Raw genomic sequence first — 16955 nt, forward strand, 5'->3', positions numbered from 1 at the left:
GACTGCAAATACCTGACAATCTGCTGGACATGAAGTAATGGAATGAGAACCAAGACATGCAAGACATGTAGCCCAATAGTGTAAAGTATGTCTAAACACTTTGTCCACAACATCGGCGTAAACCCTTATAAAGAAAAATAAAGATGATGCGATGAGTCCCATTTCATTCATTGTTTTATATTAAATGGTGTAGTAACTGGTGAACGAGGTGCATGGAGTTTCCAAAGTTGTGAATAATGGCAAGTCAAAAATATCTTCTGCATAGATACTGACATTTTATTTTGTCCTTCATAATGGGCGTGGAAATAACATGTTTTACTGAATAAATTATGAGTACAACTGAACAAAATACATGTACATCATATACAAAAACGAACAATTATATACAAGTTTTCGATGGTTAACATTCAAATTCTCTGCAATAGCAGAGCAACCCAAGGCTGAAAAGGATTTCTTGGAGGATGAAGACAAATACAATTGTTGGGAGGCCACAAATACTAACCCTATAATCAAGGACTATACTTGGGTGAAAACAAGGTGTTTGTAGACTTATTTTTGATCACTATAAAAATGGAGACCGCCTGCTGGTAATGCGGGTGGACTTTTGCATGACCGACTTTTGGCGGACACAGAACAGGTTTTTTTTTTCTTTATAACAGCACATGCTACACACTTTCGATGGCATATAGGTGTATCTAGGTATATTGTAACCTGAAATACTATTAGCTCATGTTCTTGCAATGCTGTAAATTAAGCAATGCAGAAAGAGCACATGCGGTGTGCAACTAAGCCATTGCAGCCTACTGAGGAAAGTAGAGTAATTAGCTATATGCAATAATCAGCTTAAAATTTGCGAGTAGTTGAACGACCAGTCGATAATATCAACGAATGACGGGATTAGTGGGTGACAGGGAAATCATTGCATGCTTCACAGGAAGGATGGGAATGCATACCTTTTCCAAGATGATGCTTAGGAGACAATGGAATCTCGGTTAACTCGAGGTACAAGATTATTTTGTATAGGTAACACAATTAACAACTGAACAGCTCCAGTTACCAAGTATTGGGCGTATAAATATGAAAAGTTGATACTCTTAACAGCAAAGATGATACTTAAGCAGTCATGCAATAAGGTTAACTCGACCAAATTATATTTTGTAGGTAATGCAAATTACAAAACACATTCAGTTGCCAATATATCCAATATTACTGCATGTATGTATACAGAAAGCTGATAACCTGAGCTGGAGCTGTACAAATGCCAAAAATGTTCGACTGGGATGTTTATTTATTTATCTGTGAAGTTTTTGATTATCAGGTTCTTTGCAAACCACTTAGTTGACTTTTCGGTTTGCTGAACATTTGCAAAGGTTGTTTTAACATGGCATTGTCACCATAATAAGGGTTTACCGAGGTGGTAACACACCCCAGTCTCACCAAGGATTCAGATTTACAATTTAAATCCAGTAGTCCAATGAATTGATACCTTGAACTGTACTATATGAAGACTGGTATATGGCATTAATTCCATGGGGTCATTTGTGCAGGAAATATGACCCATGGAAGTTTTTAACTGATGAAGAGACCAGATTTTAGCAGAGGGCTATCCAGAATTGCACCCATCTAGAAACTTGTAGCCTATTGCATATGAAACTTAGCCAATGATGACTAGTTTTATTGCGTACCAAAACCATTTTTGTGCATACGACGTCATTAGAGTAAGAATTGTGGTTTACCACATTAACATAGCTTTAAAGGAGCAGAATGGAATGGTGATGTTGGGTGATCTCGATGTTTACTGTCGTATGAAGTCACCATTGAATAAACCAAAACGCCTGACTCAAATCTACATGAACAGTTAATAAATGCGAGTATATGTTTCCTTCATGCATGTAGAAGGGTGACCATTCTCCACATCATGACGGGTTAAAGAATGCTACTGGCTGATGTTGGCTTTCACGTGATTTGATGTCATTCTGATTCATGGCCTCGTAACGGCATTACAACATAAACATGTTGGCCATTTCTCGTTTCTTCTCACTCTTCTGTCGGAAGTACATAACTACAGGATTGTCTATGCCGTATTTCTTCAAGTCGTCGTCCGTCATTTTGGAGAATCGACGCCCGTCCACCTTTCGCCGTTGTAGTGATTTGATAATTTTGTCATCAAAGTTCATGTATTTGAAAAACTGCATCATATTGTCCACGGAGTAGGTGTATAAGTTCCCGTCGTTTGGAATTTCAAAGTCTGTATCAGATTCTGGAAAAGGAAATAAACATGCGCAAGGAAATAAATCTTGGTTGTTTACTATATGCCAAAACACAAACACGGGACATTTGATGAAGTCTAATTTCGGAATAATTGGACCAACATGCACGTTAGACAAATGTATGTAAAAAGAAAAATGGTTTTCTGTCTGGAGGTTTGGCGAACGAGGTGCGGATTTTCCCAACCATGATCCTGATCACCACCGCTGCATATCAGTGAAATGTTCTTGAGTAAGGTGTAAAACACCAAAGACACAAATGAGACATTCGATTACAATTATGCATAGCATACATATTTTACAAATACTGGTAACATCAGCGGAAGGCCTATATGCCCATACCTCCATCTGCTTCGTGACTGTCTAATGTTAACTTGGTGGATCGAGAGGAGCTTTTCTGTGACATTTTCTTATCTTCCGGTCCTTCGGGGTGCATGCTGAAAAACGAAGGATACAGGATTGAGACATATGCGATACCATTTATAGGTCACTCAAACGCAATGAGTATACACGCAAAGCAATGAGTAAGTACGTGTTCTCAGACGTAAATTTCACCCGTAATACGTGTGACCATTTGTCAGTTATTACACCATGGTCACTTCTGCTTTTGTCCTCTATGCTGTAATCCTTCATATCACGCACCAAAATGTAATATAAGTTGGAGCCAACAGCTGCTTGTTGCCGACACCCACTCAAATTTGGATATTTTATTAAATGTGAGGTTCTTCACGTGGAAAATATACCTCACGGGTCCATATACACAACCACTCACAAAACACCGATGCTCTGAAGACACTGGCACTCTCGTCTAACTGCTATGTGGATGTCTTTTATGGCAAACTAACATAAGTCGACAGGTCGCGTGCTGAAAACAACAGTTTTACGAGCAAACGTGTTAGTGTAAACCAGTTGAAGTGTATAGACCTATTTAGCGACATAATGGTCAAGGCATGTGAAAACAACATATCGTGATGGCATTCGAAGTTTTCATTCAATATATAGCAATGCGAAAACGGCGTGTAGTGCTGTAGGGATTTAATAAATGTTATTGTCTGTTCCGTGAGCTTCGTGTATGTGAGATATGCAGATTGCGGTTTTTAATCAGTTTTACAATCAGTAATGTAATAATCACAATTCACCTACTTTAAAAGCATGCACGCGTGAACGTACACTGGCGAGAGAACCGAATTAACTTGATCAGGACCTCACGGTGTCTCATGCTCATTATTGTGTAAGTCGTCCGGCTCACTCTAAAGACCGTTGATAACATCATATATGTAACCATACTTGCTGATTACTTACGACATATCATGGTCACATTCTTGATGTAGATAATACGGCACGTGTCTGCATGCTACACGTTCGTGTCAAGAAGGGGGGGTCAGATGAGCTTGGATCGATTCGAACTCTGATTCCCTTATTTACTGTATAGGAGATTTACCACACACTTCTGCACATAACCTATACGTTGCAGAACTGAAGCCCACAAAGGCACCTATATAGAAATACTGGTTGTAGAATAAACAGTTTTTAGGTAACAAAAGTGGTATTTTCATTGTGTTTGGAAAAGAAAAACAACCTCTTGGGTTTCAGAATGTCAAAAACTGTGCAAAGTATGGTGTTTAATTATGTCTCATAATGATCATAATTTATTTGGGGAGAAATACATGTCATACCTTCGCTGCGCTAATTAATTTCACCATGTTGTGGGGGGAAAATAACCTAATTTCACAGCCAAAACGGGATATTTGAGCTGATAGCGTTGGGCACAAAAAACGTAAACCATTAACGTGAGTAAATAAATATTTAGAGAGAGACACAAATACCCTGTATACAGACAGGAAAAATCCGATTACGTGTCAGATCTAATAATGAAATGATGTTTTTTATGATATAGTGTACACTGTACAGGTATAACTGTTAAATACCATGTATAACGACATGCATCAAGGCACAGGTGTATATGTATAGACATACAATGTAGGCCTACATGAAACGACAAAAGGCAAACTATTTACTTCCTAATATTGCAGGTTAAAATGTGTCCTAACATACATAAGTATAAAAATATTCTCGGTTTTCTTCCTGGGGCGTAAGAATGGCTTTAAACTACAGTCTTCCCATAAAGCCCCTGCGGCCAGTTAAGAGCCCAAAATGGGGACACTGAGCTTGTCCCGCGTTCCCAATAACTCAGCGGCGACATTTCCGAAAATATTCGACGATTTACAGAAATTTACAAAAAATAGAGGAGTTATTAAGAGATGCAAAATATGCCTTAAGTGATTTTTTTTCATTCTTTGAGGATAATGTTGTTCATTTTAAGAAGTTATTTTTGGTGTATCGGCTATTAAACAGAAAGTATAAACGACAGGGGAAATGCTGTATAGTCGATCACATGCAACGGTAGCCTAGCGTGAGAACATGGCAGAATTTATTTATTTATTTGATTGTTGTTTTACTCAAGAATATTTCACTTATACGACGGCGGTCAGCAATATGGTGGGGGGAACCAGACAGAGCCCGGGGGAAACCCACGACCAACATGCCAAATGGCGTAGCTCTAATAAGTCCTTCAGAGATATAATATAAATAGTGATTTTTAGTGATAAAATACACTGCACGCGCACAATGTAATGATTAGATCCCATAAACTTAACGCTTTATGTAGCTTTAAAACAAATATCTTATATTGGCCTTCAGTTGGAGATGGTGCGTTTCACAATGAACATAAAGACGAAGCAGGGCTTTTGTTTAAAGTTTTATAGAATTATTTTTGGTTGTCTGACGAGAACGTATAATGCATGACTTTTAATAATACCGTTTCATCAACTTATCTTCACAAGAGATTAACTCCTACTTGTGTAATACATTAATATCTTAATTTGCATACAACGAAATGTAAACAAATGTTTTTGAACAGTACTATACAGCTTCGGTCTGTATACAAAAACTTTCTTAATTAAACCTTGCATACAAAATCTGAAATACTTTGAGGTAAAGAAGACTGAAAATAACAGATCAAAAATAACCCTTTACGACATTTTTCTCACATATTAAGCTGTATAAACCACTTTTTGAAACTTCTTTTCGAGCCTGTATTCATTCATGCATGCATGCTCCCGGCCGTTGGGCATTTCTTTTATCAGATTACAAATCATTAAGATTATTTTGATGCGTGTGACCCTGCAGATGACGTATGTCTCGTGCATGACGTAGCAAGGATAAAACAGTACCATATATTCCGCGTAAACTTTAACACAGAGGCGACCGTGGACTTATTAGGCCGTCATTCTCAGTACATAAATATAATGCATGGTCAGCGCTTCGGATGAAACAATACGTAGTTTTTGTGAATCCGGTACATATATATATAAACCAGTTTGACGACCTGCAATTTGAACAATGCTTGTTCCTTTTTTTAAGTTAAGCAGTTTGTTTTGTTTCACTTCACTTTGTATACACAGGCTTCATTTTCTATTTCGCCAATTACATGTCATGCAAATTTAGTAACGGTATTTATTTAACCTAGAATCACTCTGAATATATGGAATTTTTTCAGACAAGAACAATTAAATATACATGACTATCTTTAATTACATGGGATACATACAAGTTCCTTAATAGCATTACATTATATGAATTTTAATATCCAAAGGCGTTTTCTTTAAATCGGGTCTCGAAACTTGTCTTTCCTCTCTATGCTGCAGCCAGCATACTTACCTACATACCTGTCTATATTTATCAACCATTTGCTCTAATATCACGATATCGTGTGACTTGGGAACATAAAAACGATCATCCTAAAACCATGTTAGTGGGAGAGACTCCTGGTCCTTGCGCAACTGCATGTGTTCCTCTGTCTCTATGTGGAATTACCCAACCAGAGACAAATACATATAGGCAACATCAATGTCTATAATGCTATGCCGCCATATAGGCCATACTATTGTTATGATTATATACAGCTATGTTATACTGGCACCTCTTTTATTTCGTGCGTCACACGTTGGCTGTATCCAAAGGTGAATTATTGGATCAAATGAAGCTGACAGATATATTGGATCTGCTGGCTTGCTTCAAAAGAATAACGTTTGAAATATTCGGAATCTATGAAAACACTCACAGCGAGCCAATCACAACGCGGATTACAATAAACGCGATTCCATTGGTTGATCAATTTAGTTTTGAGTCACAAGAAATCAATGCATATGGCACAACTGAAATCTACATTCAGATCTAGGCTAAATTCAGCATGGTTCGTGCAATTAATAAAAATGGCCATCGTGTCAATATCAGTCCTTTGCATCTAAGCGTCGGGACAGACATTTGTGTACCAGCCGTCAACCAACATGGCCGTTCCTGGTCAATAGTCGCCAGGCCAACTCCCAAAACAAATAACCGAAAAACTGGGATAGTACATATATACGAAATTAAGACGGAATCATGCAAAGAGAAGCAGTTTTCAGTGATGTTGGAAAGACGTAATGAATGTTCTTTGCGAATGCATGAATGAAATCAGTACAGGTATTCAAGTCGTGTATCAGGCTTGTAATAGGTTGTCGATAATCAAAACATGTCTCTCAGTAGCTCTTTGATTTCAATTTTCATATAACCAACGTGGTGGCCTAATTCAACACAATGAATACAATGCACCTAACCCCGGGTTAAGAGGAATTAAACACAATTTTGAAGCAGAGTGCCAAAGATTCTGGACACTATTCTGTCCATATTTACTTACAAGAGAATTATACTCATTGTAAAACGTAAGACACTTACAGTGAGGGGGTTTGATGGAATAACATGACAGAGGCTGTTTGACGTATGGTGTTTGTTTCTTTATTCGCTAACCTATGGGCCTACTATCGACTTTTTGTGTCCATGACGGATGTTCGTGACGTTTTTCCTTGAAAGCAAACAAATATAAATCGCCTGGCGACGCCACAACCATCTATATCCTGTTATACATTGCTGTAGTATAATCTTTATTTCAATACGCCCGTCTGTTGCCATTTTGGACTGACAAGGGGCTACTGTTTGTCACCTGCTAGAAGGTTAAACATCCCCTATATGGAAGGGCGTTGGCTTGATCCAGAGTTTCACCCTAGGGTTGTGTACGAGGGTGGGCGTGTATGAGCCTCTAGCCTGCATGTGTGGGTCACCTACAAAGCGTGGGGCCCTTGTGTAGCATTGGTTCTATTTACTTTTCATTGGTGAACAGGAATTCCACATTCTCTCTCCTGATCGCATACCACTGCATGCTAAACACGTGTATCCACTGCCAGACACGTTTAGAATATACGGGCTGATGCGATGGGTATATGTTCTTTCATGAATGGTGTCCTTTTGATACAAATATACAGAACAAAACTTTATACAAATGATCGTTTCCTTCAGGTTTTAATCGCGGCTCTTATATATTTCATTGGCGTTTGAAGTACTCGGTATAGTTATCCATGAAGACCCGATTTACGCAACTGAAGTTCGTGTCGTTTCTGTAAACTGAATTACTGCTGTCATAATGAATTTGCATGAGAAAAGTTTGCCACTAAGCTATACGGCATTCACGGACGACGACGAACATTTTAAACCTGACAGTTCATCATGAAAATTTTATTTATTTATTTATTTATTTACTTGAATGGAGTTGTACGCCACACCCAAGAAAATTTCTCTAGAGAAATTCTGAAGTATTATTCAAAGCTTTTGTTACACTAATCTTGAAGTCACAAATACCGGTATGTATTATACTGGGGTTAGTAGAGGTAACGGTACCGCGAGAGCAGGATGAAGTGCATTGTCGATTAATTATATGTAAATTATTGGCCATGTAGAGCCTTAATCTATCCGACAGGAATGAATCTTGAAGCTATAATAAGAGAAACTTGTAGCAGCATGTGCGCTGCATATGGTTAGCTTAATTTAACGTGCAGTTGCAAATTTTATATATAGCATGTGGAACTTTGTAGCCGTATATTAAGCCAACCATTATAAATATTACTTACAGTTGTAATTATGCGTGAATCTTGCAATAGTCTGTTGAACTTGCAGTTCTTATATGTGAGCCTTGGCATGCAAAGAAGTACGTGACGTGTAATTCAGAAGTAACATGTGTGTGTGTAAAGTTTTTGCGCAATTCCTGTACATGTATAGACCTACATCATTGTTATCTCTACAAAATCATGGATAAAGTATCCCGCATAAAGTTTAAAGGCAAGCCTTTTTATTTTCATAATTAATTTTTTTTTCATTAAACTAGATATCGCAGTTAAAACACATTGCAAAAATCAAAAGCGCCACCATGTTTTAAATTTTACCCTATATCCGTTGGCGTCACGAGGACATCGAGTGTGGGGCAATGTATATGAATGACGCGAAATCGCGTTTCCAGTTTCTCTAACATGCACCATTCCAACATACAAGCCAGAGAGCAGCTTTTGCGTCAACATTTACACAAAGAGTTCATTATACACTGTACATGGCAGGATATAACACGAATATGCCTGCAAGTAAGGTGAAAATCTCGCCAGCAGCAAGCACGCTGGAGACATCCCTAAAGAAGCCACTGTCTATTTGGCAAAACACACCACAAACCATGCATCCTGCGTTGTTCATTCGACACCACAGGTCTACGCCAACCGGAAATGATTATACTCACTTCGGCGTCATGTCTCCATACATTCGTGAAACAAACCAGTTTACCTCACCGCCATTAACAGTCTACAACAGTCATCGCGATACAACCAGCTCATAATTCTTACTGTCAAAATTAACCACCATCCTATTATGCACTACATATGCGGCATAAGCGCTAACAGTTGTAGCCATTGTTACACTGTGACATGTTGCTACATGACATCCATGCGCTTTCTCACCTACATTTCTTCCCACTTCCAGATCTAACTTGACTGCAGTTTCTCATTCGAATATAGTCATGTATACATATGAATTGCTTATTGTTTTATTCCACAGAGAGCCAATTTCCCATTGTACATGTTATGGCAGATTTATTTGATGAATTTCTCGTTCACCTCAGCTTTGCTTCAGATTTGATTGGTTATTAATATGCCGGATGAACTTGTAATTCCATCAAGACCAAAAATTATTCTTTTTGCAAATGTCAATTTTGCATACATATTTCGACTTTAAAAGGCGCTTTGTTACCATGCAAAATAAACTTGAAAAACCACCCGATAAGTTCGCTTGGCACGTATCTTTGAAGTAACGAGCGCTATGTTCAAAATATGTTCGATACCTTTAATTCACCTATATCACACAAATTACCTTTAGGTTACTTTAGATGGGCTGCATATTTCCTCCGAGTTTTACACGTTATCGTATATATACTGGTGTATTGTTGGCACCATATCTTCCCACAATGTCCGCTTCCGGAGCGGTTGATCCAGGGTCAATCCTGGATTGGATCACACCTAAGACCTTAAAAGAGGAAGTTGTAACTTCCTCGCTTGGCGTTCAACATTAAGGGAATAACGCAACGACTGGATGACCCGTATCAGTATAATGGCTCGGGCGAGGCAGCTTACTTGTGTTCGGTAAGGCGTCTCCGTGAATCAGCACCAGATAAAACAGCGGTGGAAATCTGTCGTGCAACAAGGAGGCACATTAAATACGTTCTAAGGATTCTTTCGTCGTCATATGACTGAAAAATTGTTAAGTATGCCGTTACACCACAAGCACTCACTCACTCTTCTTGCAATGACGCCAGACCTACATAATCGGGACACTCCTAAAGATTCCGCCTGAATCAAGGTCTGTGTACACAATGTGATGGCTTTAGGTTTTTCGTCGTTATATATTCTTTATAAAGACAATGAATCCATAATCAACTTACCATGTACCTCCGGTCCTTTTCTAGTTTAATAGGTGTTAAACTTCGCCAGCGAGGCACAATGTAATGCCCTCATGTCCTTCAGGGTGCGCGCGTGAAGTAGGACTGTGGTATATATGTAACCGACCGTCTGACTATATATAGAAGTGAACAGAGCGAGCTGTGCCCGTAAAGCCAGTCGCTGATAGTTTGTCACATGCCTGGGTGCTTTGAGGAGAAACTCATCAAGTTGAGCACAAAAGAAACATTAGGTGAGGTTTAATTTATATGTGTTGTGTTTGTGGGCTGTACGTAAGGACCTGAGAAGGAGACGACATATAGACTGCACGCATACATCAATCATCATGTAATTGTCTGTTACATTAGCGAGAGAAGTCAATAGGCCTATATAAATTGGCGTATATAAATTGGAAAAGATCGCCTCAGCATGCAAACTGGAAAGGAAATATTTTGTCCGTGAATGTTTACTCATCACGATTCAATAGCTCTGCACTCTGACATATGCATATGTGTGGTGCGCACTTCTGTAAACAATGCAAGCTTGCACGCCGACGATTAAACGAACTTTGCTGTAAGGACAAGATACAGTTTCCTACACTGGGGAACCCATTCAAGACACCAGGTAACGTACGCCTTCATGTGCATGTAAAACTCGGGCCATGCGCTTAACTATAGCCAATGCTCATCATACGGGTAGGAAGTACCAGAAACGTGGGCAACGGTGAAAAGAATGCAAAAAAGGGCCATGAATTATGATAAATTAAGAGGGCATGCCTGTTACGTTATTTATTGGTTGATAAGGACATAAAACTTGATTAACAGACTATGCTAAAGTTTACATGACTGCGATGAATTATGCAGCATGAGTACCTGGTGTAAAGCACTGAACTTGCAGACCCGCCGCATAAATTGGATGTTTCAAATGGCTAAACATGCACTGATAAACCAATTTAAAAGCACGCACCTGCCAGCGTTCACAGGTGGGTGTCGTATTGCGCTATACCCTACAAAGGGATATACATGTACTTGTCTTCCCGAAGAGGGCGATTTTTATCTTTCATATCAGGTGCACACATAATATAAATATAAAGGTAAGTCTATACCTATTTTTGTGGATGAATGGTTCATGCGGTGTACATTTTTATACAACTTGACCCCTTCCCTCCTTTTTCAAGCAGTCAGAATATAAACTACAAGGTCAGAGCACGGTCTAAGAATATCGGCTCTGATGGATATCTGATGCATATACGTCACTATGGCCTATCAGACATCTGCATTCTTGTGTATCCATTGTAAGTCACGTGCCTTAGACATGCAAGCCTCTCTGATTATACGCCCCCGTTTCTTTAGCTAATAACATTGTTACCGGTTTCGTGGAGTCAGTTTCCAAAGGTGTCGGACGACTTACGCGTTGGGGGCCTGGCGAGACCAGCACCACACTGATGTATTACCTTACACCTACGGACAACTATATACGAGTGACATGAAGCGCTTCTGACACTTTTAAAGTATATGTGTATTTCCGTCTGCGACTTTCAAAACTTAGATTAGCTATATCAGTATACGTTCAGTTGCAGGTACAAATCACCTGAAAATGACATGAGGAAATTTTCTCCACAAAGAAAGGAAAAGAATGAACATAGGCAATCGGCACAAAAACTTTTGCTTGACAAAAAACACCAGTTGCCTTTCTTATAGAACAACAGATGAAATGTGACGTATTTGCATGTTTTTAATGTGAGAACCTTATAAATGTTGGTTGTATATTTACACAACTATGTCCTGAAGGTATTGCTTGTTTAAAACAGAAGTCGTTCTGTAGCTTCCCCGAAATATAGTCTATATCACGTTTTTTTTTTACACGCTTACGTATATAGGCCCCTATATAGAATTCATAATTTGGCATAATCTGTGAAAATTCTGAAGAATCTATGTACAGAATATCATTGTGGACTAAAGCATTCATATCGGACCTCTAGGTGTATACGGCATTCAAAATGAACCTCACTGGGTAAATGTAGCAACCCAAATTGCCCTATAACCAGTTATTAATTGTCCGCTTTGGTCCTAATGTCACGCATAACGCTTTTATGAGAACTTAGACATTGTTTTTAATTATATGTCTTTAATTATGTTCATTAAGTATTTGTAGACGAAAACGATTTATGGCCCTACTGCCGTATAAACAACATCCAAAACTGACCTCGTTGTTTTTGAAGCTTCCACACGTGGTGAACATATAAAGGATTATGAAGCTACATACGTGGTAAACATGATGGGTTATGAATCATCAATGTGAGGTAAATCTAATGGGCTATGAAGCTTCCACATGTGGTTAAACATAATGGGTTATAAAGCTTCTACACGTGGTTAAACATAATGGTTTATGAAGCTTCCATGCGTGGTTAAACATAATGGTTTATGAAGTTTCCATACGTGGTTAAACATAATGTGTTATGAAGCTTCCACACGTCGTTAAGCATAATGGTTTATGAAGCTTCTATATACGTGGTTAAACATACTGGGTTATGAAGCTTCCTCACGTGATTAAACACAATAGGTTATGAAACTTCCATGCGTGGTTAAACATTATGGGTTATGAAGCTTCCACATTTTTTCCACCCGTCGTTAAACATAATGGGTTGTAAAGCTTCCATACGTGGTTAAACATTATAGGTTTTGAAGCTTCCTTACATGGTAAACATAATGGGCTATGAAGCTTCCATGCGTGGTAAACATAATGGGTTATGAAGCTTCAGTACGTGATAAAAATAATGGGTTATGAAGTTCCCATATATGATAAACATAATGGATTATGAGCTGCCATACGTAGTAAACACGATGGGTTGTGAAGCTTCCATTTATGGTGAACTTAACTGCTTTTGAGGCATCCATAATAAACTTTGAGAAGCATTCTGGATGGACCGGGTGTGGTTGGGTATAACATATTAATACAAACATTTTGTTTATTATAATCGTCTTTTGGCTTCGTTATTCACTTCGTCCTTCATTCTTTTATATAATCTTTAATGTATTTCGAAATGCTACATCCCACTGTACAACAACCTTTTATCTTTATGACATGAACATCTTATTTTACGTGCCAGTCGTAGGATATACATATACTGAGGTCATGTCATTGTTAGAATCGTTTGACATCCACAATCAGTAAATCTGGGTCAACAAAACTATTCAGTAGTTTTTTTTTTTTTTGAGTGGTGTTTTACGCCGTACTCAAGAATATTTCACTTATACGACGGCGGCCAGCATTATGGTGGGAGGAAACCGGGCAGAGCCCGGGGGAAACCCACGACCATCCGCAGGTTGCTGCCAGACCTTCTCACGTACGGCCGCCAGCATGAGCTGGACTTGAACTCACAGCGACCGCATTGGTGAGAGACTCCTGGGTCATTACGCTGCGCTAGCGCTTTAACCGACTGAGCCACGGAGGCCCCTATTCAGTAGTTCGGAGTGTATGAATATATATAGACATCAATACAGACCCCGTGGGAGTTTCTTTTAATAAACTGTATTTTCACAAATACACAGAAGTTAATAAATTCGTGGCTTTTTATAAGTAAATATATTCACAAAAGAAAAGTACATTTAAACGTATGCTCCAAATATATATCGTGGGTATATATCTATACGACCATTCCAGAAAATATGACGTTGTTTTATCTTTATGCTGACTCCGCATATTAAGAAATATTTCCGGCAGAAGATAAACTCCTCAATAATGTTACATGTAGTTATGTATATAGCATAACGTTATCTCAGGCAGGTAGACTACAATGTAAATGAGGCCACTATATAGACTAAGACACAATGTCCCAAGACCAAGTTACGTATCAATGAATTAACTCAAGCGTATTACATATATATTCGAACGAATGGTTAGATTATTTCGGCTATATCATGACGAGAAGTTGTTGGAATCAGAATACAGTCATGACTTAAAACAGGAAACTGGAAACATCCCAGATCAGGATAAATGTATATTAGACCCTTTTGTAGCATGCTAATTTATGTCTTAGGCTCTGTCAAGAAACGGTTAAGTTCACATGGGAAGAAGCTATATACCTATAAGGCTATTATAGACCTATAATCGTATGTCTTACCTGATTTTGATCTGTGAACCTGAATTTGACTTAGACCCTGCGGAAGATTTCGATCTGAACAGTCCTTTTAGTTTTTCGTATGCCCCTGTGGGTGATTTCTCCGTCACAGTCTTATCCTTTTCACTAGCCTCTAAATCACTGTTATTACAGCCTATACTGTTTTGACGAGAGTGTCTCTTGCTGTGTCCGTTCACTGTTTTATGCTCATCGGTCGGACTAGGGTCGCTTTCTGGTTGGTCAGAGGCGTGGTCGGCCGGTGGCCTGTCGTCTGCTTCAGTGGAATCCATGGTCACCAAACGAATGTATAGTAGAATCAAACGAAGCCTCTCTCAGTCCTATTCACACGACTTTTTTTTTATCTGTATTCAGTTATGTCACACGTGAATCATATCTACAGTGTGCTAAGAGCCATAGTATATTCCAGCTAACTGGGTGTACAGCCGTCACTCTGTGGCTATGACACTGTGAAAAATAAATGAAAAGGCAGCCCATGTGAGGCACAAGCCTACAGGTAGAGATTTGAAGAAATAACTGAGGGTTCAAAGGGGAGAGACTTCCAGGCGAAATATGTAATAAAACTTTCCACGAAGTTTTTGAATAAGACAGTGCAGTGTATGTGCGTCTTACAATAAATAATACAAAACAGGGGCCTAATTAAGTATCGAAAGTATACTTGAAAGTATTGAAATTCTAGTCATTTAAACGAATGTAAACTTAGTTTTATTACATTTTATTATAAGTTCATTAATCTTACATTATTTTGTTGAAATGTGTATGTAGGCCTAAGAGGTAAGTAAGTTACCAGCTACCATTCATCAAAGGGATTTTGTGGACATTAGAATTATTGTTCGACTGCAACTTAACCCTTACAGGGATAAACCACACTGTGAGGTCGACGAGAAGGCGGACAGGTATACCGGTACTCCACGGGAGCCTCATTCCCGATACCTGTCAAAACAAGTTCCGTTAACGCCTACATATACAATTGGTCAAAACGTGAATACGGTGTGTTACATTGGAAAAGAAGACGGGATAATCACCAAACAATCCCAAACTAACCCCTGTCTCCATTGACGAGAAGCCTTCCGGCCAGGCTATATGCACGTGTTTGTAGAAGAGCACATTACCAGCTTTGTTCGTTTTAGGACAAGCCCGATGTCACCGACTTAAGACCATGCCTCGGCCCGTTCCTGGATTGACGGGATAAGCCCCGTATGAGCGGGCCAATACACATACGGGCCCCCTATATCACAAGGAGTGCCCTCAGTATAATTGCGATACAGGATTTCTTACGGGCAGTTTATCGACAGCCTAATACAAAAAGAAAGACGTTTTTATCCTTTATGTCGTTAAACACAAATAAATCAACAAGAAAAGGCATCGGAAGAGTTAAAATATTTGTTTTAATCTTTCTGGAATTTGATGCGTGATACACCATGTCCCATTTTTGTCTGCTCCATGATAAAAGCTGTAACACTGGAATGCCAGTTGCCATACAATGTAACACAGAGGACTGGCAAACAAAGGTCTGGTGCATGCATAAATTTTCGGGCATTTATATAGATGTTTGCAAGGCAGCATGTCACGAGTTTGTTTGTGATAACACTCATAAGGTATCAAATCAAAGACCAGAGGTCTTAATTTCAGCACTGTACCTAACAGTTTGAAATCTGCTTTCTTATAGTAGCATTCATTCTTCGTCTAACAATTATTTTTTCCGCTGTTCTTTATTAACTGACACTGTTCGTTCTCATTAAAAATATTTTCAAACAAAACGAATTTAAATGTCATTCAAGAGGTCCACATCTATATTCAGTATATAATGCAATCTTTTCCCATATTTACAAAGTGTTTATTCAAGCCTATTCTGAAAGCATTATTCTGTGTACACTGATAAAATTATACTTTTGGTAAAATTGGCCAATCCAACCAGTTTAATTTTGTCTCCAAAATCAGATTGTAAGTGTGCATAAACTACACTGAAAACTGCTCTTTCATATTCAAAAAGGTTGAGGAATTAGGGTACTACGGTACTGTCCAAAGCTGAAGTGCCTATAACTGAAATTACTTGATATCATTATTTATATCATCAGTTTTGTCTGAATAAAATGAAATATACTATACGACCAAAGACCAATTGATATACCTGGACGATTAACAACCAATGTGACAAAACATACTGTAGAAAATTAACCATGACATTCATCTCTAACATACAACGCTGCCGCCGAACAGCCGAGAACTGGTTTCGAGCCTGCGTTGTCTTTAGTTAGTGACTTAAAATCACAGAGAATGAGCTTTACGTTCAAAAAAGGGATTTTTCCCATTGCATTCATGTCATTTTCACGAGGCCCTTGTCATATCTGGTATAAACAACTGCAATTTATAGACCTTTATACACGTATGTTCAGAACATCACAATTTCAATAATTACTTCACAGTTGTCTTTTTTCCTTGCATTATTTGTGAATATCGGTGTCAGAATAACCGGCGATGGAACGAAGTGATTACACGATGATGTGAAGCAAAGGAACGATGACACCAAACGATGGCATGACTGGACGAAGTGATGACATGATGGCACGAAACGATGACACGAGCCGATGACACGATGGCACGAAGAGATGGTACGATTCTAGCATATCTCTGATATATCAGAGATAAACACACAAAGTAAGGCTCCACAGATCAACCCAACTACATGTATATAGCTATATGCTG

At 38.7% G+C, this 16955-nt stretch overlaps 1 protein-coding gene across 1 annotated transcript; it reads right to left on the reverse strand.

Moving 5' to 3' along the window:
* Window positions 1-1687: 1687 nt before the first annotated feature.
* On the reverse strand, window positions 1688-14685 carry LOC135471646 (uncharacterized). The gene is made up of 3 exons (XM_064750955.1): window positions 14235-14685; window positions 2610-2704; window positions 1688-2260 (listed from the first exon to the last, which is right to left on the reverse strand). Exons 1-3 carry the CDS (start codon window positions 14519-14521, stop codon window positions 2001-2003), a joined length of 642 nt encoding a protein of 213 aa, XP_064607025.1. The 5' UTR covers window positions 14522-14685; the 3' UTR covers window positions 1688-2000.
* Between the last annotated feature and the right edge of the window lie 2270 nt (window positions 14686-16955).

Source organism: Liolophura sinensis, chromosome 7, assembly GCF_032854445.1.
Source record: "Liolophura sinensis isolate JHLJ2023 chromosome 7, CUHK_Ljap_v2, whole genome shotgun sequence".
NCBI lineage: Eukaryota > Metazoa > Mollusca > Polyplacophora > Chitonida > Chitonidae > Liolophura > Liolophura sinensis.